The following is a 23,478-nucleotide window of genomic DNA, read 5'->3' as shown; positions in this document are numbered from 1 at the left end:
TAAAGGGGCCAAGTGAGGATATTCCCTTTAAGGTTCATTCCTGTGTTCTTAACGCTACCTCGCTAACGCGGGAAATGGCGAATATGTACGAAATATATATATATATATATATATATATATATATATATATATATATATATATATATATATATATATATACCTGTATATACGATATATCAATGACATACTCCCTTAGTTCAGACGCATTCTGACCTCTTCCGCTAACATACTAGCCATATTCTGACACGTTAATAGGTATATTTCACATTTCTCCCCGAGTATAACACACACACACACACACACACACACACACATACACACAAACACACACACAAACACACACACACACACACACACACACATACACACAAACACACACACACACAGACCCACACATATACACACACACACACAAACACACACATACAGACCCACACACACACACACGCATACACACACACACACACACACACACACACACACACACACACATACACACAAACACACACACATACACACATACACAGACCCACACACACATACACACACAGACACACACACACACACACACACACACAGGGGTAGAAAGAACGAGGATGAATAAAGAGACAAAAGCGATATAAAGATGATAACCACAAACAAAACTTCAATAGACCAAAAACAATTAACTGACAAAGGATGCAATATGGCAGACCATCCTAGGAATAACATGCAGAAGAAAGAGTAATGTGGCTGGCTATCCTAGGGTTAAGATCAACCCGGAAGCTGGAAAGGAATAAGGAAAATGACCTTTAGAGACTAAGATCATAAAGTTGAATATTCTGCAGGAGGGAGGAGCTTGGCGCAGGCTCTAGGCTGCACGTGCAACGAGGTAATTCAACACGTGGTGAGGTACAGGGGCGGCACGTGGCGAGGGAAAGCTATACTCCTGTGCGAGTATGACGAGGAGGTATACCCGGGGGTATGCTGAGAGAGAGAGAGAGAGAGAGAGAGAGAGAGAGAGAGAGAGAGAGAGAGAGAGAGAGAGAGAGAGAGGCTATGTATCATGGTACATATATTTGTGAATCTGAACACACACACACACACACACACTTACATATATATATATATATATATATATATATATATATATATATATATATATATATATATATATACATATACATATATATATATATATATATATATATATATATATATATATATATATATAACTGGTTAGTTAATACCCGTGAAAGTACAACATATATACATACATACAAACTGAAGTATATATGTTTTTATAAGTGCTATATTTCAAAGGTGCTACCGGACTCCACCTGCTTGTGGGTAAAATAGTGAGGTCTGAAAAAGATAAAAATCAACTCTGGGCTAGGCTGTAACATCGTCGGGAGGGAAATAAAAAAAAACTTTCCCTCCTACTGATTGTAACGCAACGCAACCCGGAAACTACGAGGACCCCTAAAAATTGGGGGGGGGAGGATGGGATGGAGGGGGATATTACTATTATGTGTCTGCATATATCAAAACAAAGGTTAAATCTATCTATTTAGGAAATATACCCCGTATTACTAAGATAATATATATATATATATATATATATATATATATATATATATATATATATATATATATATATATATATATATATATATATCCCTGGGGATAGGGGAGAAAGAATACTTCCCACGTATTCCCTGCGTGTCGTAGAAGGCGACTAAAAGGGAAGGGAGCGGGTGGCTGGAAATCCTCCCCTCTCGTTTTTTTTTTTTTTGATTTTCCAAAAGAAGGAACAGAGAAGAGGGCCAGGTGAGGATATTCCCTCTAAGGCCCAGTCCTCTGTTGATAACGCTACCTCGCTAATGCGGGAAATGGCGAATAGTACGAAAAAAAAAAGAAAGATATATATATATATATATATATATATATATATATATATATATATATATATATATATATATGTTATGAAATATTTTTGTAAAAGAAATCTATATAGAGATATATTAAACAATGATATAGACTCTTATAATATAGTCCAGTATTGTCGCTGTGACCCCCGGCCCCCTAAGCTATATGTCTGGAGTATCGACGCTACAAATGTAAGTTTTCAACGGAGTTCTGACGCTAAAGAGTTTTCGGTGTCAGAGCGTGATGAATCTGATCCAATATTACGTGGCATCGGCTCCTGTTGGTCTGTGTATGTTAACAATACGGAATTCCCTTCATCCATACGCTAGATAACATCTACATTACATGAACTTATGAAGGACATGATATAGAGTTTTTTCGAATATATATATATGTATATGTATATATATATATATATATATATATATATATATATATATATATATATATATATATATATATATATATTATCCCTGGGGATAGGGGATTAAGAATACTTCCCACGTATTCCCTGCGTGTCGTAGAAGGCGACTAAAAGGGAAGGGAGCGTGGGGCTGGAAATCCTCCCCTCTCGTTTTTTTTTTTTAATTTTCCAAAAGAAGGAACAGAGAAGGGGGCCAGGTGAGGATATTCCCTCAAAGGCCCAGTCCTCTGTTCTTAACGCAACCTTGCTAATGCGGGAGATGGCGAATAGTATGAAAGAAATATATATATATATATATATATATATATATATATATATATATATATATATTTTAGTTTTGTTCTCTGCGTGTTAGCGTGGAAGTATTAAGAACAGTACAAGAAATACCTTCAACCGCTGACACCGACACTCACTGTCATGTATAATGCATCGACACCAGAGACCATGGCCCACAACCACGCCCCAGAGACCTCTCCAGGGCTTCCACCCATATATATATATATATATATATATATATATATATATATATATATATATATATATATATAGGGAATGTGTATGAAGGTATAACCACACTGGGTAAAACCCTGGGGTCCTATTGTTTCGGGCCATCGCGTGTTCTTCTCGACTGGGTCATTCTAAGAATCAATTAAGAAAGGGTTCGTGATGGTCCGAAACTGTAGTGGAACAAGAAAAAGAATCAAACCTTTAAGTATATACATATATAGATAGATAGATAGATAGATAGAAAGATAGATAGATACATAGATAGATGATAGATAAATAGATAGATAGATAGATAGATAGAGAGATAGATAGATAGATAGACAGACGACTCCAGCGCGACGAGCGCGCGTATACTTTCACGCAGCGCACATCCTCCTCTCGGACGACGGGCGGGATTCGACCCGGTACCATTGGTGTGGGGAACTGAACACGCTAACCCATAGTTTGGTCGCCAGCCTCACAAACTGCCACACGAGTCATTACCGTTCGATTCCAGCTCTCGCAAGGCATCATGTGTGTGTGTGTGTGTGTGTGGGTATGTGTGTGTTTGTGTGTGTGTGGGTACGTGTGTGTTTGTGTGTGTGTGGGTATGTGTGTGTGTGTGTGTGTGTGTGTGTGTTTGTGTGTGTGTGGGTATGTGTGTGTTGTGTGTGGGTATGTGTGTGGGTATGTGTGTGTGTGTGGGTGTGTGTGTGTGTGTGGGTGTGTGTGTGTGTGTGGGTGTGTGTGTGTGTGTGGGTATGTGTGTGTGTGTGGGTATGTGTGTGTTTGTGTGTGTGGGTATGTGTGTGGGTATGTGTGTGTGTGTGGGTGTGTGTGTGTGTGTGGGTATGTGTGTGTGTGTGGGTATGTGTGTGTTTGTGTGTGTGGGTATGTGTGTGGGTATGTGTGTGTTTGTGTGTGTGGGTATGTGTGTGGGTATGTGTGTGTGTGTGTGGGTATGTGTGTGTGTGTGTGGGTATGTGTGTGTGGGTATGTGTGTGTGGGTATGTGTGTGTGTGTGGGTATGTGTGTGTGTGTGGGTATGTGTGTGTGTGTGTGTGTGTGTGTGTGTCTGTGTGTGTGTGTGTGTGGGTATGTGCGTGTGTGTGTGTGTTCTACCATCAAACAATTAGAATAATGATCTTACATTCACCTTCCGTAAGGCTGGATTATCATCACTAAGGGACGGAAAAGAGTACCATCTCCTCGAGACTCTTCCATCCCAAGGGAGTCCACCTTACCCGACTCCCGCACGGAGAACTTCCTGGAAACGGCAGCAGTAAGGATGCAGGGATGGTGCAGTATTATATATACCATAATGCTTGAGAAGTTTTATGAACCATAGGCTGGAGAAGCATTATGAACCACAGGCTTGGGAAAGCATGATGCAGGCTTGGGAAAGCATGATGCAGGCTTGGGAAAGCATGATGCACCACAGGCTTGGGAAAGCATGATGAACCGCAGGCTTGGGAAAGCACAATGAACCACAGGCTTGGGAAAGCATGATGAACAACAGGCTTGGGAAAGCATTATGAACCACAGGCTTGGGAAAGCATTATGAACCACAGGCTTGGGAAAGCATGATGAACCACAGGCTTGGGAAAGCATGATGAACAACAGGCTTGGGAAAGCATGATGAACCACAGGCTTGGGAAAGCATGATGAACCACAGGCTTGGGAAAGCATTATGAACCACAGGCTTGGGAAAGCATGATGAACCACAGGCTTGGGAAAGCATGATGAACCACAGGCTTGGGAAAGCATGATGAACCACAGGCTTGGGAAAGCATTATGAACCACAGGCTTGGGAAAGCATGATGAACAACAGGCTTGGGAAAGCATGATGAACAACAGGCTTGGGAAAGCATTATGAACCACAGGCTTGGGAAAGCATTATGAACCACAGGCTTGGGAAAGCATTATGAACCACAGGCTTGGGAAAGCATGATGAACAACAGGCTTGGGAAAGCATCATGAACCACAGGCTTGGGAAAGCATTATGAACCACAGGCTCGGGAAAGCATGATGAACCACAGGCTTGGGAAAGCATGATGAACCACAGGCTTGGGAAAACATTATGAACCACAGGCTTGGGAAAGCATGATGAACAACAGGCTTGGGAAAGCATTATGAACCACAGGCTTGGGAAAGCATTATGAACCACAGGCTCGGGAAAGCATGATGAACCACAGGCTTGGGAAAGCATAATGAACCACAGGCTTGGGAAAGCATTATGAACCACAGGCTCGGGAAAGCATGATGAACCACAGGCTTGGGAAAGCATAATGAACCACAGGCTTGGGAAAGCATGATGAACCACAGGCTTGGGAAAGCATGATGAAACAGGCTCGGGAAAGCATGATGAACCACAGGCTTGGGAAAGCATGATGAACCACAGGCTTGGGAAAGCATTATGAACCACAGGCTTGGGAAAGCATGATGAACAACAGGCTTGGGAAAGCACAATAAACCACAGGCTTGGGAAAGCATGATGAACCACAGGCTTGGGAAAGCATGATGAACCACAGGCTTGGGAAAGCATAATGAACCACAGGCTTGGGAAAGCATAATGAACCACAGGCTTGGGAAAGCATGATGAACCACAGGCTTGGGAAAGCATAATGAACCACAGGCTTGGGAAAGCACAATGAACCACAGGCTTGGGAAAGCATTATGAACCACAGGCTTGGGAAAGCATGATGAACAACAGGCTTGGGAAAGCATGATGAACCACAGGCTTGGGAAAGCATAATGAACCACAGGCTTGGGAAAGCATGATGAACAACAGGCTTGGGAAAGCATGATGAACCACAGGCTTGGGAAAGCATAATGAACCACAGGCTTGGGAAAGCATTATGAACCACAGGCTTGGGAAAGCATGATGAACCACAGGCTTGGGAAAGCATTATGAACCACAGGCTTGGGAAAGCATGATGAACCACAGGCTTGGGAAAGCATAATGAACCACAGGCTTGGGAAAGCATTATGAACCACAGGCTTGGGAAAGCATTATGAACCACAGGCTTGGGAAAGCATGATGAACCACAGGCTTGGGAAAGCATGATGAACCACAGGCTTGGGAAAGCATTATGAACCACAGGCTTGGGAAAGCATGATGAACCACAGGCTTGGGAAAGCATGATGAACCACAGGCTTGGGAAAGCATTATGAACCACAGGCTTGGGAAAGCATGATGAACCACAGGCTTGGGAAAGCATTATGAACCACAAGGTTGTTAATTCTCTCCACGAACACCATAATTAGTAAAACGTACACATGAATCATGTAGTCACGAAACGCACCCTCGGGGACACGAAAAAATTTCACGAACGTAACCATGAATAAATAAAAAATCTAACCCTCACTTACACGAAACACGGATTCGTTAGTAGTGTTCTCTACATTCGTAATGTGTGGCTGAAGGTCAAGAAATGATTCAAAAGCGATATAATTTCTTCAAAGCGAGTGAGACGTGAATTTCCTCACGCATGTGAGTAGAATAAATGCATGCGTGAATGTATTGCATGCGTGAATGTATTGCATGCGTGAATGTATTGCATGCGTGAATGTATCACTTATGACACGAGGGCAATTCTTACATTCGTAAGAAATATTCGTCGTCTAGACCATGCAATACTCGGCAAGCCGCTGCGTCACAGGATTACTGTGTGGACGTCGGCAACTCAAGGGTGGGCCGATTTGATAACTGTTTCTTTCCCTACACGTCCAAGCTTTGGAACTCTCTCATATCTTTTCCTAATAACATGACTCCCCACGTTTTAAAAGACTGTACTGTTTCTTCTCCTCCAAAATTCGTTGATATTCTCCCTTGTCTCTGTTTTTACCCTTGCATTCACCTCTCTATATTCCAATCAAGATCCAGCCCTAATGTGGATTTCTGTTCGTCTCTAACGTCAAGTAAAAAAGTAAAAAAAAAAGAAAGAATTTTTTTTCTTTGTCTACCAGTTGCCCGTATGTTCCTCTGACGTAAAGTTGCCCTTTCTGTAAATCATGTTAATTCCATTAAGTGTCATCACTGAAAATGTACTCATAACTTAAACTCACTTTTCAGCCAAACAAAACCCGGTATAAAGGAATTTACACATCTGATTTACAAAATATTTGCGTCTCGATCTATGCAAATAGAATTTACCAGGATTTAAATGTAAATATATCAAAGATATATTTACAGAAGTAAATATACCATTGGTGCATATGCCTATTATATATCCATTATAGTTCCATGCGCCAGTATAATCTCGCATATATATATATATATATATATATATATATATATATATATATATATATATATATATATATATGCGAACATGAAGCACATATAAATGTTCATTTACGTCCATAAGACACACGAAACGCAAAAATAATATCATGTAAATTGGTCATATCTGTCCACATATCAAAAGACATACTCATATAACCATGTATGTGTTTAGAAGATGGGATACGTATATCTTCCCCGACATACGAGAAGTGAATAGCGAACATACTCGAGGGGTAGTATAACCACAGGAGTCTGAGAAGGGTATATCGTTTTCAGTATACTACAGAGAGGGACCGGGATATATATGTTCCGACAAGTTTATAAAAGAAAGGGTATATTAGCATATATCTAAATATTTGCGATATACAACGCATGTGTCTTAAGTTCATATGAATACATATAGTATGTCCATATATTCGCTACATACACGTGTACAAATCTTGTGTAGATGAATTTAAGCAATATATATATATATATATATATATATATATATATATATATATATATATATATATATATATATATATATATATTCTTATCAAAAAGTTTCAATGTTTGTAGCTTGTAAACTTTTGAGCTAATTCGACCCACACTGTAGTTGACGTATCATTTCAGTGTATATTACCCACAGTGTAATTAGATAATTCATTGCAATATAATAATGTAATCATAGTGATGTAATCATAATTCATTTTGTCTGATAACTTATCATCATAGATTTCGATCATATATTCTTCTCTCATTATCATATAATAAAGACATTATTGATGATAGGGACAGCGATTCATTATCTTTATCAATTTTATATATATTATATATATATATATATATATATATATATATATATATATATATATATATATATATATTAAAAAGGGTTCGATTGAAACACGCACGTTTATAAAAATACCTTTATTAATATAAATTAGATTAAACAAGATAAACATTATAATGCATATTAGGCTCTTTGGCAAGCAAATACAGTACATTATACAATATGTACAGAGAGAAACATTGTCAGAAATAATCCAATTAACAATGAACAAAATTGGTTAAATATCTTACACCGCCTGGGGGGTGGGAGGAGTGGGGGGCCGGGGGTGGTTAAAATTTGGGCGAGGGTGGTGTTGATGGGTGGGTGGGTGGGTGGGTGGAGTGGGTTGTAGGTGGTGGGCGGGTTGGACTATGGGTTTGAAACAATGCTTATCGACATGAGATAAAAAAAAGAAGAAGAAATCCTCTTGTTAATTTTTCCATTGAATTATATAGTCATCATTATTTTCCGGAGGATGAAGGGGGAAGGTAACGTAACTGTGTATATTTAGTAACTTAAGGCAACGGTAGACTGGGCTGTATACTTGTATAGTTCCTAATATTATCAACAACGTGGTTCAGATCTGGCCTGTACGACCGAATGTGAACTCTATCTCAACTTCGAACTCGTAGATCGCAACTTCCCGTAATGTACATCAACACTTCTTTTTTTGGGCGAACTTGCAATTGCGTCTCTGGAATTCATCTAATTCATGTATCTAATACGCCACACGGGCAAAAGAACACAGTTCGTCGTGGAGCAACATCGAAGTGTCCACGGCGTCCAGCCGCTTTTAAAGTCATCACGAATCGCTTCACATCACGCCTCTGCGCTGGGTGACGCACGGGGGTGTGGGTGGGGGGTCGTTCTCGCATAGTGTATCCACATCGTGTGGACTCGATAGAGGAGGAGGAGGAGGAGGAGGGGGTCGAGTTTCGCACCGTGTCGAAGACTCAGCCAAGCGCGAGGCGCCGGTAACATTAACCACGACTCCTGCGGTGTGACTAGCAGCAGAAGGAGGTACCGGAGAAAGGTGCGGTGCCCCGAGGAGGTACCGGAGAAGAGGATGGTACCCCGAGGAGGTACCTGAAGGATAGAGGGAGGAATGGGAGCTCATGGTGGGCGGGGTATCCGGAGAGACAGACCTGCGGGTGCTAATGCGACGTGGGCGGGGATGTTGTGGGCGGCGGCGCTGTAGGTGGCCCCAGGGGGTGCCGGAGGCCTCCCTGGACGAAGGGGCTGTTGAGCAGGAAGGGCGGCAAGAGGGAGGCGGGCGGCAGGAACGGATTGGGCGGCACCAGAGGCTCCGACGCTAGACGGAGCCTCTCCATCTCCGACTCCTTCAGGCGCTTGTCCTTCGCCCGCCGGTTCTGGAACCAGATCTTGACCTGCGTCTCCGTCAGGTTAAGTGAGGCGGAGAACTCAGCCCGCTCGGCGATGCTCAGGTACTGCTTCTCGCGGAACTTCTTCTCCAGCGAGAGGAGCTGCTGGGTGGTGAAGGGCGTGCGGGGCTTCCTGTTGGGCTTGTGCTTCCTCAGCGTCACCTTCATGGGCCCCTGGAACCGCGGCGGCTCCGGCGACTCTGTGACACGAGAAGAGGAAAACTGTAAACACGATCTGTAAATGCTGGAACCAACACCGACGAAGGCAATCTCCGTCGTCTGTAAATAACTGGATTATCCTTAGCGATCTATAAACTGGAAGAACTGGAATTTCTTCGGTGACGAAGTTTGTGAAAAATGGAAACTGGAATGTTAGAAATCTGTAGCAGCATGAACTGGAATCATGGAAAGCTGGAGAGAACATGAATCTTACGCTATCCTCTTATTATTTATTCCAGATTTTAAGAGTCGCAATATCTTTGTGTCTTACGTGATCTAGACAACGCGCAAGGTTTTGCGCTGGTGTTGAGGAGTCAATGGAAACACTTACTGGCGAGGGCGCGGAGGGAGAGCTGATGGTGCAGGAGGGGCAGTGATGGCCAAAGACCCGCCTGAAGGTGAGGAGGCAGTAGCGTGTGCGGGGGCGGAGGGCCCGTGTGACCCAGCCCCGAGAGCCGTGGGTCCTGTAGAGGACCCAGGGCCGTGGGTCTTATCACAGGCTGGGTCTGCAGGCGCTCCCGGTCTCGTTCCTTCTCCTCCTCGGTGTCGGTGTCGACATGGATGTCCTCGTCGTCGCACGCCGGCGAGGACGGCGACGTGCGCTCTGCCGCGTCCAGGTCTTTCTTGCAGGCGTCTGGGGAGCGCTCATCCCGCAATAGGAACTCGGCCGTGTGCGTGGAGGCCGGGCAGCTGAGGGGCCCTCTGTGGTCGCCTTCGTCGGCGTGTCTGGCGGGCCGGGACTCCCCGCCGCTCAGGATGGAGTCGACAGAGAAGGAGGAGAAGCTCTTCCTGACGACGGCGCTGAAGGCGGACTGAGGTTTCTCGCCCACGCCGGAGTTCACCGTCGCCCCCGACATATCTTGAGGCTCGTCCTTCGGCGTTCACGGGGGTGTGGTGTCCTGGCGGCGTGCCTATAGTTCTCCGTGGGAGTCAAGATGGCGACTAATGCGTTATCTCACTGTCGTCTGGCACATGAAATCGTCGTCAATGATCTAATTACCGCAGCCCACTGACCAGTTAACCACGACTATCAAACCCCCCTCTTTTTTTTTTCTCTCTCTCTCTCTCTCTCTCTCCCCCCCTCCCCTCCGCAGTTCGACACAAGGGGGTAAGCTCTGCTGGGGTCTTACGCGAAGACCTCAGTCTACGACGCGGTGGGACGGGCGGGCGAAGCGATCATCACTGCCAGCACATAATGTAAACACCGGCGAGCGCAAATTCATGTGGGCGACTATACAAAGTCCACCACAGAGACTGGCACTTATCACCGACAGCATCCGAGAGTCATTCTAAACCCCGCCCCTCGCTTACCCTCCGGCCACTCACGCGCAGCCTCCCCGCCAGGGGCGGGGCCTAGCGGCCGAGGGCGGCCAATCCCGCCGGCCGTAACTTAACGCGTTAGGCATGAGACAGAGCTAACTGAAGAAAGCGCCTGGATAATGTTTATACCATTAAAGTGTTGGGTAAATGAATAGTATAACACACTCTTTTCCTGTCAGCTTTTGCCACGGTCTGTAAATTGGCGCGGCTATTGCCCACGTCAAGGGTGTTCAAAGCTTGCTTGATCTGGGCGGCCCTTGGAAAGGGGGGAGGGGATGGGGGGGGTTATGCTTTGCTCCCCCCTCCCCCTCCTCCTCCCCCCCGGGGGTCAACACATCACCCATGCCATTCTTGGTCAAGCGCTTGTAACGTGCGCATCATAATTCCAGTGTAATGAATAATCACACCCTTTTTTTTTCTTTTTTTTTTCTATTTACTCGTAAATTGATCATTGACCGCTGAAGACGCGATCGTGATGATCCATCTGTGGTGTATAGACCATATAGATCAAACTGCTAAGAGGGAGAGAGGGGAAAAAAAAAAATGTCTCTCGTTGGACTTTAAATGTCCATAACAGCAACAAAACATGAAAGAAAACGCGAGATGGTAACTGCCTGGCCGTCGCTACCACCGTCCCTTAACCACCTCATCCCAAAGAATAACTTGACCACACGATTGATTAGCCAGTCATTCACAGACACCCCCCCCACAGACAGACCCCCCCCCCCCTAATCACAGTGAAGGAATTAGCATTATTATTATTTTTTTTCCACCCTTCCTCCCTCAACCCCCCCTCAACCACCCCCCTACCCTCTATTGCACAGTGAAGATGATACAATATTCACAGGTGTGGGAGGGGGGAGGGGGGGAGGGGGGGATGAGGGGTGTGTGTGTGTGTGGGGGGGGCGAGCGAGAAGGGGTCTGCAACGACGTACCTTATAGAAAACGAGAGAACTGTGGCCAAGGTTGCAGAGACACGAGTAATGATAAGAGAAATTATGATTAACCCCTCACTATAAACTTTCGTGTTAAACCATGTTGATGGCATTTGTTACTGAAAGATTATATACATATATATATATATATATATATATATATATATATATATATATATATATATATATAGTAGGGAACGAAAATAGAAATGAGAGAAAACGACAACATATATATATATATATATATATATATATATATATATATATATATATATATATATATGAGAAAACGACACATTACATCCATTTTAGATCCTGAAAAGAAAAAAAGAATAAACCTTGATTTACATAAACTTTTGGCCGAGTTTGAATGCATTTTCCTCGCCAAATTTCCATGTTTATATCAATTTACCAACGCAGTAAAATACACTCCTAAAACCCACTAATTACCTCCTATTTAACTAATTAACCCGCAGTAATGAAGCGGTAGACGGATGAAGGCAGGGTCGTGCAAAGGGACGAGGGACCGACCCCCCCCCCCCCCACACACCCTCCTCCCACCTTCCACTTTCGTAAAATTTGTAAATTGTTTACCATAAGCCAGTCAGTCATTTTGGCGGCACGTGGGTGTGTTTACGCACACAAAAAAGAAAAGATATTACTAATGGCAGACGGGATTTGTCGAGTATGAGAGGGAAAGTTGGCCTCTCATTTCCAAGATACATAATTCTTCTGTATCGTAATATATCGTCTTTCTCTAAAGTCATCCAGCAAGATAACACAGATAAGTATAGTCTAGAGACGATGACTTTTCTTCTGTATCGTAATATATCGTCGTTCTCTAAAGTCATCCAGCAAGATAACACAGATAAGTATAGTCTAGAGACGATGACTTTTTGGATAATGGTAACCACGCCAAGTCTCGGTGGAATATTCTAACTACGCAAGTCTCATCTCTTTGAAGTTATCCAAGATCAATCATTTCTACCCAATTTTCAGCGACACATCCGGCCAGCGTTTGTGGGAAGGACCTTCGCGTGCCACATATACTATGGAAGCGATGGGTAACTTAACCAACTGGCTGGTGTGATGTCTATTTCTTTCCATCCACAGCTCACCCATAGCCTTCTTGACCGTCTTCACATGTTCCATTCTCCTTAACTTTAATGATCAAATAATTATTTCTCATAAGACGTAAGTCAAGCTTTGATTACAAGAATGGATGACAGTTTTTCACCCTCATCTTTCCCCATCAGTAAACAACTGGTGTCCGTAATCAGCCTAGTCTGTCACGGCCAGAATCATCTGTCTGTCTGTCTGTCTGTCTGTCACCTGCCTGTATGTCTGTCCTTTCGCCTGTATGTCTCCTGTCCGCACGTCTGTTCATCTGTCCATTCGTCCATCTGCCTGTCCATGCGTCTGTCTATATATCAATCTATTTCACTCTCCGTCCGTCCTTGTGTCTGTCTGTCCATCAGCCTCTTATCCCAGCTGCAGGTCAAGACACTGACGAAGACCACGACACTGACGAAGACCACGACACTGACGAAGGTTAGACCACGACACTGACGAAGACCACGACACTGACGAAGACCACGACACTGACGAAGGTTAGACCACGACACTGACGAAGACCACGACACTGACGAAGGTTAGACCACGACATTGAGGAAGACCACGACACTGACGAAGACCACGATGCTGATAGGTTAGGGATGAAGGGGTGGAATTTAACCCCAGCCTCCTCCGCCTTCCCTCTTTTTCCCAAGAGGTAGTCTAAGAGATGCACTTATATATATATATATATATATATATATATATATATATATATATATATATATATATATATATATATATATAAAGTCTGCTGGAGGTTATAACGGGATGTATTACTAGGAGTAAAATCTTATTAAAGTATTTCTCACTTTAAAGGCGTCTGTAATTCCCTGCTACTGGACGTAGTGTTGCCCTGAGCGGAAGGAGCTTTTAGAAAGAGGATCTGGATAACACCAGAGCTATTATACAAAATGGGATACTCATATATATATATATATATATATATATATATATATATATATATATATATATATATATATATATATATATTTCTTTTCTTTCTTTCAAACTATTCGCCATTTCCCGCATTAGCGAGGTAGCGTTAAGAACAGAGGACTGGGCCTTTGAGGGAATACCCTCACCTGGCCCAATTCTCTGTTCCTTCTTTTGGAAAAAAAAAAAGAAAAAAAAAAACCGAGAGGGGAGGATTTCCAGCCCCCCGCTCCCTCCCCTTTTAGTCGCCTTCTACGACACGCAGGGAATACGTGGGAAGTATTCTTAATCCCCTATCCCCAGGGATAATATATATATATATATATATATATATATATATATATATATATATATATATATATATATATATATATATATCGATAGATTAACAGCCTTAAATCTATGTTGTCTACAAAATAGGCTCTAACCACAATGGGAAAGATATACACAGTCGTCTATATCTATACTTTCCAGCCACTGTTATAGCTATATAATGGTTCTTATTCACTTACTGTCCCCTACCCCAGCTAATATAGCTATGTAATAGCTATAATATCTACTCATTGCCACCCATCCACCATCCCTAGTATAGTTATATGTTATCTTCATAAAGTCACACCCGTAGACGAATTATATACACATATCTTTATGTGTGTATAGTTCATAGAAATCCCTGTATGACCATAGTTTCGCCACTACAGCAGTGGCAGTACATCACCTGCTGTTTATAGATAACTATATACATAGAATCATAGCTTTAGCTTCATGATGAACGTGTTCAGCACACGGGTAGAACACAACGATGATAAACGAGAAATGAGAAATAACTTTAAAATGACGATTGAAATTGAAGGCGACGGAGCGTTCAAATTACCACGTGGTTAAATGGACGCTAAACGCCAATTGCCTGGAAGAAAGAAAATACAAGATGTATCTTTTAATTCCCTCCTGACAATAGGATTCGAACCGGTACTATTTGTGAGGGAGTTGGAGGACACTACTAACTACTGGGCTACAAAGTCCATCGACTTGTTCTTAGCGTCCCCAGCTCTCACACAAATGGTGGCGGTTCGAACCCTGCTGTCAGAAAGGTATTGTGTGTGTAGTGAAGGTGTGCTTTAACTGCACCTATAATTGTGTACACACACACACACACGCATATATATATATATATATATATATATATATATATATATATATATATATATATATATATATATATACATATATATATTCCTATGAGTCCACGGGGAAAATGAAACATGAAAGGTTCCCAAGTGCACTTTCGTGTAATAATCACATCATCAGGGGAGACACAAGAGCGGAAAATAACAGTCAGTTGATATACATCGAAGAGACGAAGCTAGGGGGCCATTTGGTAAATATGTTTACCAAATGGCCACATATATGGCCACATATATATATATTGGAAAGGATAACAATTTTGCGCGTGATCAAGATATTCCTATGAGTCCACGGGGAAAATGAAAGACGGTATGTTTCATTTTCCCCGTGGACTCATATATATATATATATATATATATATATATATATATATATATATATATATATATATACATATAATCATCTATACCAACCGTAGATAATTTTATATAATGGTAACTTCATTCATATACAGTTCTCTATAAAGCTACGTAATGGTAGCTATATATGTCTCTTGCTGTATTCCGGTAAGTTTGTATCAATATAGTTTATAGTTATATAACTTTTTGATTTATGAAATGTATAGATAATGGATTAGCAACTATATACAGCATCCAGTCATCTCTCTCTCTCTCTCTCTCTCTCTCTCTCTCTCTCTCTCTCTCTCTATACATCTGATCATCTATCTATCTATCTATCTATCTATCTATTTGCCTATCTTTCTATCTATATAACCACTGGGGGCTTGTTGCTCCCACAGTGTCTGGTACACAAGTCGAATATCGAAAAAAAAAATTAAACTTTTTCATTTTTTTTTTTCTTTCCAGTATAACACAAGTCTCATGCTAGTCTGTGGGTCTAGTCCATCCTGTAGGAAATCACTTGAAGTCAGTTTGTACCAATTGGTGAGAAAACAGTGGAACAATCGTTTCCCTCCTCCCCTCTCCCCTCCTCCTCACCTCCTCTTCCCTCTCTCCCTCTCCCCTCCTCCTCACCTCTTCCCTCTCTCCCTCCGCCCCTCCTCACCTCTTCCTCTCCCCCTCCCCCTCCTTACCTCTTCCCTCTCTCCCTCCACCCCTCCTCACCTCTTCCCCTTCCCCTTTCCCCCAACCCTTTCCACTTCCGTCTCCTTTACCACCTCCTCTCTCCCCCCTTTCTCGCCATTCCCCTCTCCCCTCTCCCCTTCCCCTTCCCTTTAGCCAATCCCCCCCTTCTCCCTCGCCCCTTCATACCACCTTACCCCTTCCTCCTCCTCCACCCTCTTCCTCCACACACCAGGACTCCACCTCCACCCACCTCACTCTCCCTCTCCTCTCACAGCCTCTCTCCCTCCCTCCTCTCACCACCGGAGCCAAATCACCCAACACCTGAAATGGGAAAGGGTTTTTAAAAATAGGAGAGAATCACCCAATTATCTGCCGACATTGTTACCGTTATCGGATGATTAAATTCCTTCGTTATCGGATGATCTAACTCCTTTGTCATCGGATGATCAATTTATTTGCCATCGGATGATCATTTCTTTGTTATCGGATGATTCATTCATTGCTATCGGATAAATTGCTAATTGTTATCGGATGATTAACCCTTTGTATCGGGTGATCCGCTCTTTGTATCGGATGATCAATTTCTTGTTATCGGACGATTAGCTTCTTGTTATCGGGTGACCAGTTCTTTGTTATTATTAGTTCCTTGTATCGGGTGACTTTAATATTATCGAAAGTTTAGCTATTTGTTATCGGATCATCTGTTCCTTGTTATCGGATGATCGGTTCCTTATTATCGCATCATTCTTCCATCATTATCGGATCATGGGGTCTTTGTATCGGTTGATCCCTTCTTTCTTATTGGACGAGAACTTTCACGATATCGGATGAAGATCTCATTATCGGACGCATACATCTGTCATCGGATGATTTTATCGGTGCTATCAAAGGATCACTGGATCTTCATCGAATGGTTATTCCTCTAATCATTTCGCTAATGAAATATATATATATATATATATATATATATATATATATATATATATATATATATATATTCTTTCATACTATTCGCCATTTCCCGCCTCAGCGAGGTAGCGTTAAGAACAGAGGACTGGGCCTCTGAGGAAACATCCTCACCTGGCCCCCTTCTCTGTTCCTTACTTTGGAAAATTAAAAAAAAAAATGAGAGGGGAGGATTTCCAGCCCCCCCGCTCCCTTCCCTTTTAGTCGCCTTCTACGACACGCAGGGAATACGTGGGAAGTTATTCTTTCTCCCCTATCCCCAGGGATAATATATATATATAATTATTATATATATATATATATATATATATATATATATATATATTCCTATGAGCCCCCGGGGAAAAATTTAAACATGAAAGGTTCCCAATGCACTTTCGTGAAAAAAATCACATAAACCCCAGGGGAGACAAAAGGGAGCGGAAAAAAACACCCTTTGATATACATCGAAGAAAACAAAGCTGGGGGGGCCCTTTGGGTTTAAATATTTTTTTCCCAAATGGCCACATAAATGGCCACAATATATATATTTTGGAAAGGATAAAAAATTTTGGGGCGCGTGATCAAGATATTCCTATGAGTCCCCCCGGGGAAAATGAAAGAGGGTTTATGTTTCATTTTCCCCGTGGACTCATATATATATATAAATAAATATAAATTTAAAATATATATATATATATATATATAAAAAAATAATATACATAAAATCACCCTATACCAACCGTAAATTAATTTTAAAAAATGGTAACTTCTTTCCCTATACAGTTTTCTAATAAAGTACGTAATGGTAGCTATAAATGTTTTCTTCTGTATCCGGTAAGTTTGTATCAATAATTTTTATAGTTATAAAACTTTTTGATTTTTTAAAGGGTTAAGATAATGGATTAGCAACTATATAAAGCATCCAGCATCTCTCTCTCTCTCTCTCTCCTCTCCTCTCCTCCCCCCTCCCCTCCCCTCCCCTTAAAAACATCTGATCACCCAATCTATCTATCAAACAATCTATCTATTTGCCTATCTTTCTATCAATAAAAACCATTTGGGGGCTTTTTTGGCTCCCCACAGGCCCCTGGTAAAACAAGTCAATTTTCAAAAAAAAAAAAATTAAACTTTTTCTTTTTTTTTTTTTTTTACCCGGGTTAAAAAACAAGTCCCCATGCAAGTCGTGGGCCCTACCCCATCCTGTAGGAAATAAACTTGGGAATTTCCTTTTTTGTACCAATTGGTGAGAAAACAGTGGAAAAAATCGTTTCCCTCCCCCCCCTCCCCTCCCCCCCTCCCCCTCCTTTTCCCCCTCTTTTTCCCTTTTCCCCCCCCCCGCCCCCCCCACCTCTTCCCCTTTTTTCTCCCTCCGCCCCTCCCCCCCCACCTTTTCCCCCCCCTCCCCCCTCCCCCCCTCCCCCCCCTTACCCCCCCCCTTTCCCTCCCCCCCTCCCCCCCCGCCCCCCTCCTAAACCTCTTCCCTCTTCCCTCCCCCCCCTTCCCCCCACCCTTTTCCCCCTCCCCTTTCCCCCTTCCGCCCCCCCTCCCCCCCACCCCTTTTCCCCCCCTCTCTCCCTCCCCCCTCCCCCCCTTTTTCCCCCCCCCTCCCCCCCTCCCCCCCCCTTCCCCCCCTTCCCCTTTTAAAAGGGCCAATCCCCCCCCTTCCCCCCCCCCTTAAATACCCCCTTTAACCCCCTTCCCCTTCTTTAAACCCCCTTTTCCCCTCCACAAAACCAAAGGACCCCAAACCCCACCCACCCCCCCCCCCACTCCCCCCCTCTCCTCCCCAAAACCCTCTCTCCCTCCCTCCCCCAAAACCCCCGGGATCCAAAAAAACCCCCCCAACCTGAAAGGGAAAAGGGGTTTTTTTAAAAAATAGGAGAGAATCCCCCCAATTATTTTCCGACATTTTTAAACCGTTATCGGATGTTTAAAATTCCTTTCGTTATCGGATGATCTAACTCCTTTGTCATCGGTTTAATCATTTTTTATTTGCCCCTTTAGGATGATCATTTCTTTGTTATGGGAATGATTCTTTCCTTTTCCTAACGGTAAATTGCTAATTTTTAAATCGGAGGATTAACCTTTTGTATCGGGTGATCCGCTTTTTAAAAACGGATGATCAATTTTTTTGGTTTTATGGGAACGATTAGCTTTTTGGTTATCGGGTAAACCAGTTCTTTTTTATTATTATTTCCCTTTTAAACGGGGGATTTTTAATTTTATCAAAGTTTAGCTTTTGTTATGGGATCTCTGTTCCTTGTTACCCCGGATGAGGGTTTTCCTTTAAATTATCGAAAATAAATTTCTTCCATCTTTAAACGGATCATGGGGTCTTTGAAATGGGTTTAAACCCTTTCTTTCAATTGGACAAAGAATTTTCCCCAACAGAAGGGGAAAAAAGGATCTCTATGGGACGCTACATCTGTCTTTTCCGGATGATTTTTGGGTAAAAACAAAGGATCATTTTGGATTTTCATCAATGGTTTTTCCCCTTTTAACATTTCGCTAATAAAAATAAATAAAATAAATAAATTAAATATATAAAAAATTTTAAAATAATATAAAAAATTTTCCCTTTCATACTATTCGCCTTTTCCCCCCGCCTAAACCGAGGAAAGCTTTTAAAAAAACAGAGGACGGGGCCCTGAGGAAACTTTCCTCACCGGGGCCCCCTTCTCTTTTCCTTACTTTGGAAAAAAATTAAAAAAAAAAAATGAGGGGGGAGGGTTTTTTCCAGCCCCCCCCCCCCTTCCCCCCTTTTTATTTTCGCCTTTCAAACGACACGAAAGGGAATACTTTGGGAAGTATTTTTTTCTCCCCAATCCCCAGGGTTTAATATATATAAAAATATATATATTTTAAAATATAATATATATAATATATTTAAAATATATAACAAAAAAAAAAGTAGAATCAACATTATTTTTGCGCTGGTAATTAAAAAACCCCCTATATGCTCTTCCCTACGTTTTAATTAACATAGGGGGAAAATAATCAGGAAACTAATTAAAATACAAAAGATCTTTTAGGTAATCAGTAAACGAGAAAGGGAAAAGGGTAAAAAAAAAACAAAAATTGATCAATATTCATCAATCTAAGGGTTAATATTATAATCACTTTTTTCCTTTTCTATTACTGTTTTTTCATTGGGGTTCGTTGTTTTAAAAAAAGGTTTTTTTCCCCTAAACTTTTCGCTCAGTTTTCAAGTCTATCCTACCTAAATTGTAGAAAACCAAGGGGGCTCTATATACCTTAATTAATCGTATAAAAGTCATTAAGATTAATTGCAAGGTCATTAGCGCAAAGATGAGGACCGTTCATTTTTCATAATCTGGAGTTTCTCATCCATAATCTATCGTCTTTTTCCCCTGTGTATGATCCAGTGTCTATCGCATGGTTTCGTTGTCCTGTTTAACGAGGGTAATGAGGGGGTTAATGAAGGCAAAATGAGATGTAGTTACTTTCACCTGCAGAGGGGCAGTTAAGATAGAGTCATTCACATTTTCGAAGGGCAATTAGACCTGGTTATCGCCATTTATTGGGGCGATTGGGTCAAGCTAATCTCATTTACAGATTATGTGGTTATGTCAAATTATCTTCATTTACAGGTATAATTAGGAGCGGTTATCATCATATGCATATTGTGGCCAATTTAGAGGGATAATTAGGTCGAGTTATTTTCATTTATAAGACTAATCAAAGACGTGCTAATATCATTTACGGTGGTTGTTAGGTGGTTCAGTCGAATTGCCTCCATTTACAAAGACAGTTAACCATGGTTAGCTTCATATATATGTGGACAACAACAAGGACTATTTTCCCCAATTAAGATAGAAGATGATCAGTTGGAATTATCTTCCTTCCGAGAGGTAATTAGTTATCTTTATCGACAGGGGTAATTAGGTCGTCATTATCATTTACGTTGAAGTGTTGAAGGCTCCAGTTACGAACCCAGGCTCCACATGAAGGCCGGGATTTTAATGGAAATATAAAGAGAATTATGAAACGGAAAAAGACAAGACATGGGAAGGTAATTACGACAAGGGAAGGTAATGACGAATTTTGGAGAAAGTGAAAACAAAAATGGGTTCTTTTGTGATGTACCAGGTGGTCATACATGTAGTTACTGGCACGACATGAGAGGGTAGAGGGGAAGTTAGGGTGAGTTATCTTCATTTACAGGGGCAATTAGATAGCGTTATCTTCATTAACAGGGGCAATTAGGTCGCGTTATCTTCATTTACAGGGGCAATTAGGTCGCGTTATCTTCATTTACAGGGGCAATTAGGTCGCGTTATCTTCATTTACAGGGGCAATTAGGTCGCGCTATTTTCATTTACAGGGGCAGTTAGGTCGTTGTCCTTATTTACAGGGAAATTCTGCCGTTATCTTCATTTACAGGGGCAATTTCGTCAAGTTATCCTCATTTACAGGGGGAATGAGGTCGTGTTATCTTAATTTACAGGGGCAGTGAGGTCGTGTTATCTTGATTTGCAAGGTAATTTATGCCAAGTTCTCCTTATTTACAGGGCAATTAGGTCGAGTTAGCTTCAATTACGGAGAAACACAGGTTCACCTGTCGTCATTTACAGGGATGACTAGGTCGAGTTATTCTTATTTACAGGGATAATCGGATCTAGTTATTCTTATTTACAGGGAAAATCAGATCTAGTTATTCTTATTTACAGGGATAATCAGATCTAGTTATTCTTATTTACAGGGAAAATCAGATCTAGTTATTCTTATTTACAGGGAAAATCAGATCTAGTTATTCTTATTTACAGGGAAAATCAGATCTAGTTATTCTTATTTACAGGGAAAATCAGATCTAGTTATTCTTATTTACAGGGATAATCAGATCTAGTTATTCTTATTTACAGGGATAATCAGATCTAGTTATTCTTATTTACAGGGATAATCAGATCTAGTTATTCTTATTTACAGGGATAATTAGATCTAGTTATTCTTATTTACAGGGATAATCAGATCTAGTTATTCTTATTTACAGGGATAATCAGATCTAGTTATTCTTATTTACAGGGAAAATCAGATCTAGTTATTCTTATTTACAGGGATAATCAGATCTAGTTATTCTTATTTACAGGGAAAATCAGATCTAGTTATTCTTATTTACAGGGATAATCAGATCTAGTTATTCTTATTTACAGGGAAAATCAGATCTAGTTATTCTTATTTACAGGGATAATCAGATCTAGTTATTCTTATTTACAGGGATAATCAGATCTAGTTATTCTTATTTACAGGGAAAATCAGATCTAGTTATTCTTATTTACAGGGAAAATCAGATCTAGTTATTCTTATTTACAGGGATAATCAGATCTAGTTATTCTTATTTACAGGGATAATCAGATCTAGTTATTCTTATTTACAGGGAAAATCAGATCTAGTTATTCTTATTTACAGGGAAAATCAGATCTAGTTATTCTTATTTACAGGGATAATCAGATCTAGTTATTCTTATTTACAGGGAAAATCAGATCTAGTTATTCTTATTTACAGGGAAAATCAGATCTAGTTATTCTTATTTACAGGGAAAATCAGATCTAGTTATTCTTATTTACAGGGAAATTCTGCCGTTATCTTCATTTACAGGGCAATTAGGTCGCGTTATCTTCATTTACAGGGCAATTAGGTCGCGTTATCTTCATTTACAGGGCAATTAGGTCGCGTTATCTTCATTTACAGGGCAATTAGGTCGCGTTATCTTCATTTACAGGGCAATTAGGTCGCGTTATCTTCATTTACAGGGCAATTAGGTCGCGTTATCTTCATTTACAGGGCAATTAGGTCGCGTTATCTTCATTTACAGGGCAATTAGGTCGCGTTATCTTCATTTACAGGGCAATTAGGTCGCGTTATCTTCATTTACAGGGCAATTAGGTCGCGTTATCTTCATTTACAGGGCAATTAGGTCGCGTTATCTTCATTTACAGGGCAATTAGGTCGCGTTATCTTCATTTACAGGGCAATTAGGTCGCGTTATCTTCATTTACAGGGCAATTAGGTCGCGTTATCTTCATTTACAGGGCAATTAGGTCGCGTTATCTTCATTTACAGGGCAATTAGGTCGCGTTATCTTCATTTACAGGGCAATTAGGTCGCGTTATCTTCATTTACAGGGGCAGTTAGGTCGTTGTCCTTATTTACAGGGAAAATCAGATCTAGTTATTCTTATTTACAGGGAAAATCAGATCTAGTTATTCTTATTTACAGGGATAATCAGATCTAGTTATTCTTATTTACAGGGATAATCAGATCTAGTTATTCTTATTTACAGGGATAATCAGATCTAGTTATTCTTATTTACAGGGATAATCAGATCTAGTTATTCTTATTTACAGGGAAAATCAGATCTAGTTATTCTTATTTACAGGGAAATTCTGCCGTTATCTTCATTTACAGGGCAATTAGGTCGCGTTATCTTCATTTACAGGGGCAATTAGGTCGCGTTATCTTCATTTACAGGGCAAT

At 41.3% G+C, this 23,478-nt stretch overlaps 1 protein-coding gene across 1 annotated transcript; it reads right to left on the bottom strand.

Annotated features, from left to right (window-relative positions):
- Nucleotides 1–8,042: 8,042 nt before the first annotated feature.
- On the bottom strand, nt 8,043–10,783 carry LOC139746143 (uncharacterized). Its single transcript, XM_071657007.1, has 2 exons — nt 9,853–10,783; nt 8,043–9,502 (listed from the first exon to the last, which is right to left on the bottom strand). The coding sequence occupies exons 1-2, from the start codon at nt 10,376–10,378 to the stop codon at nt 9,075–9,077; spliced, it is 954 nt and encodes a 317-aa protein (XP_071513108.1). The 5' UTR covers nt 10,379–10,783; the 3' UTR covers nt 8,043–9,074.
- Nucleotides 10,784–23,478: the final 12,695 nt, after the last annotated feature.

Source organism: Panulirus ornatus, chromosome 64 (assembly GCF_036320965.1).
Source record: "Panulirus ornatus isolate Po-2019 chromosome 64, ASM3632096v1, whole genome shotgun sequence".
Lineage (NCBI taxonomy): Eukaryota > Metazoa > Arthropoda > Malacostraca > Decapoda > Palinuridae > Panulirus > Panulirus ornatus.
Note: the sequence above shows the minus strand (reverse complement) of the source record. Positions and strands in the feature narration are given on the sequence as shown.

Coding starts and splice junctions, on each gene's coding strand:
- LOC139746143 (XM_071657007.1), bottom strand. CDS start 10,378: ATGTCGGGGGCGACGGTGAACTCCGGCGTGGGCGAGAAACCTCAGTCC. Junction 9,503..9,852: donor CTCCCTCCGCGCCCTCGCCA/GTAAGTGTTTCC, acceptor CTCGTGTCACAG/AGTCGCCGGAGCCGCCGCGG.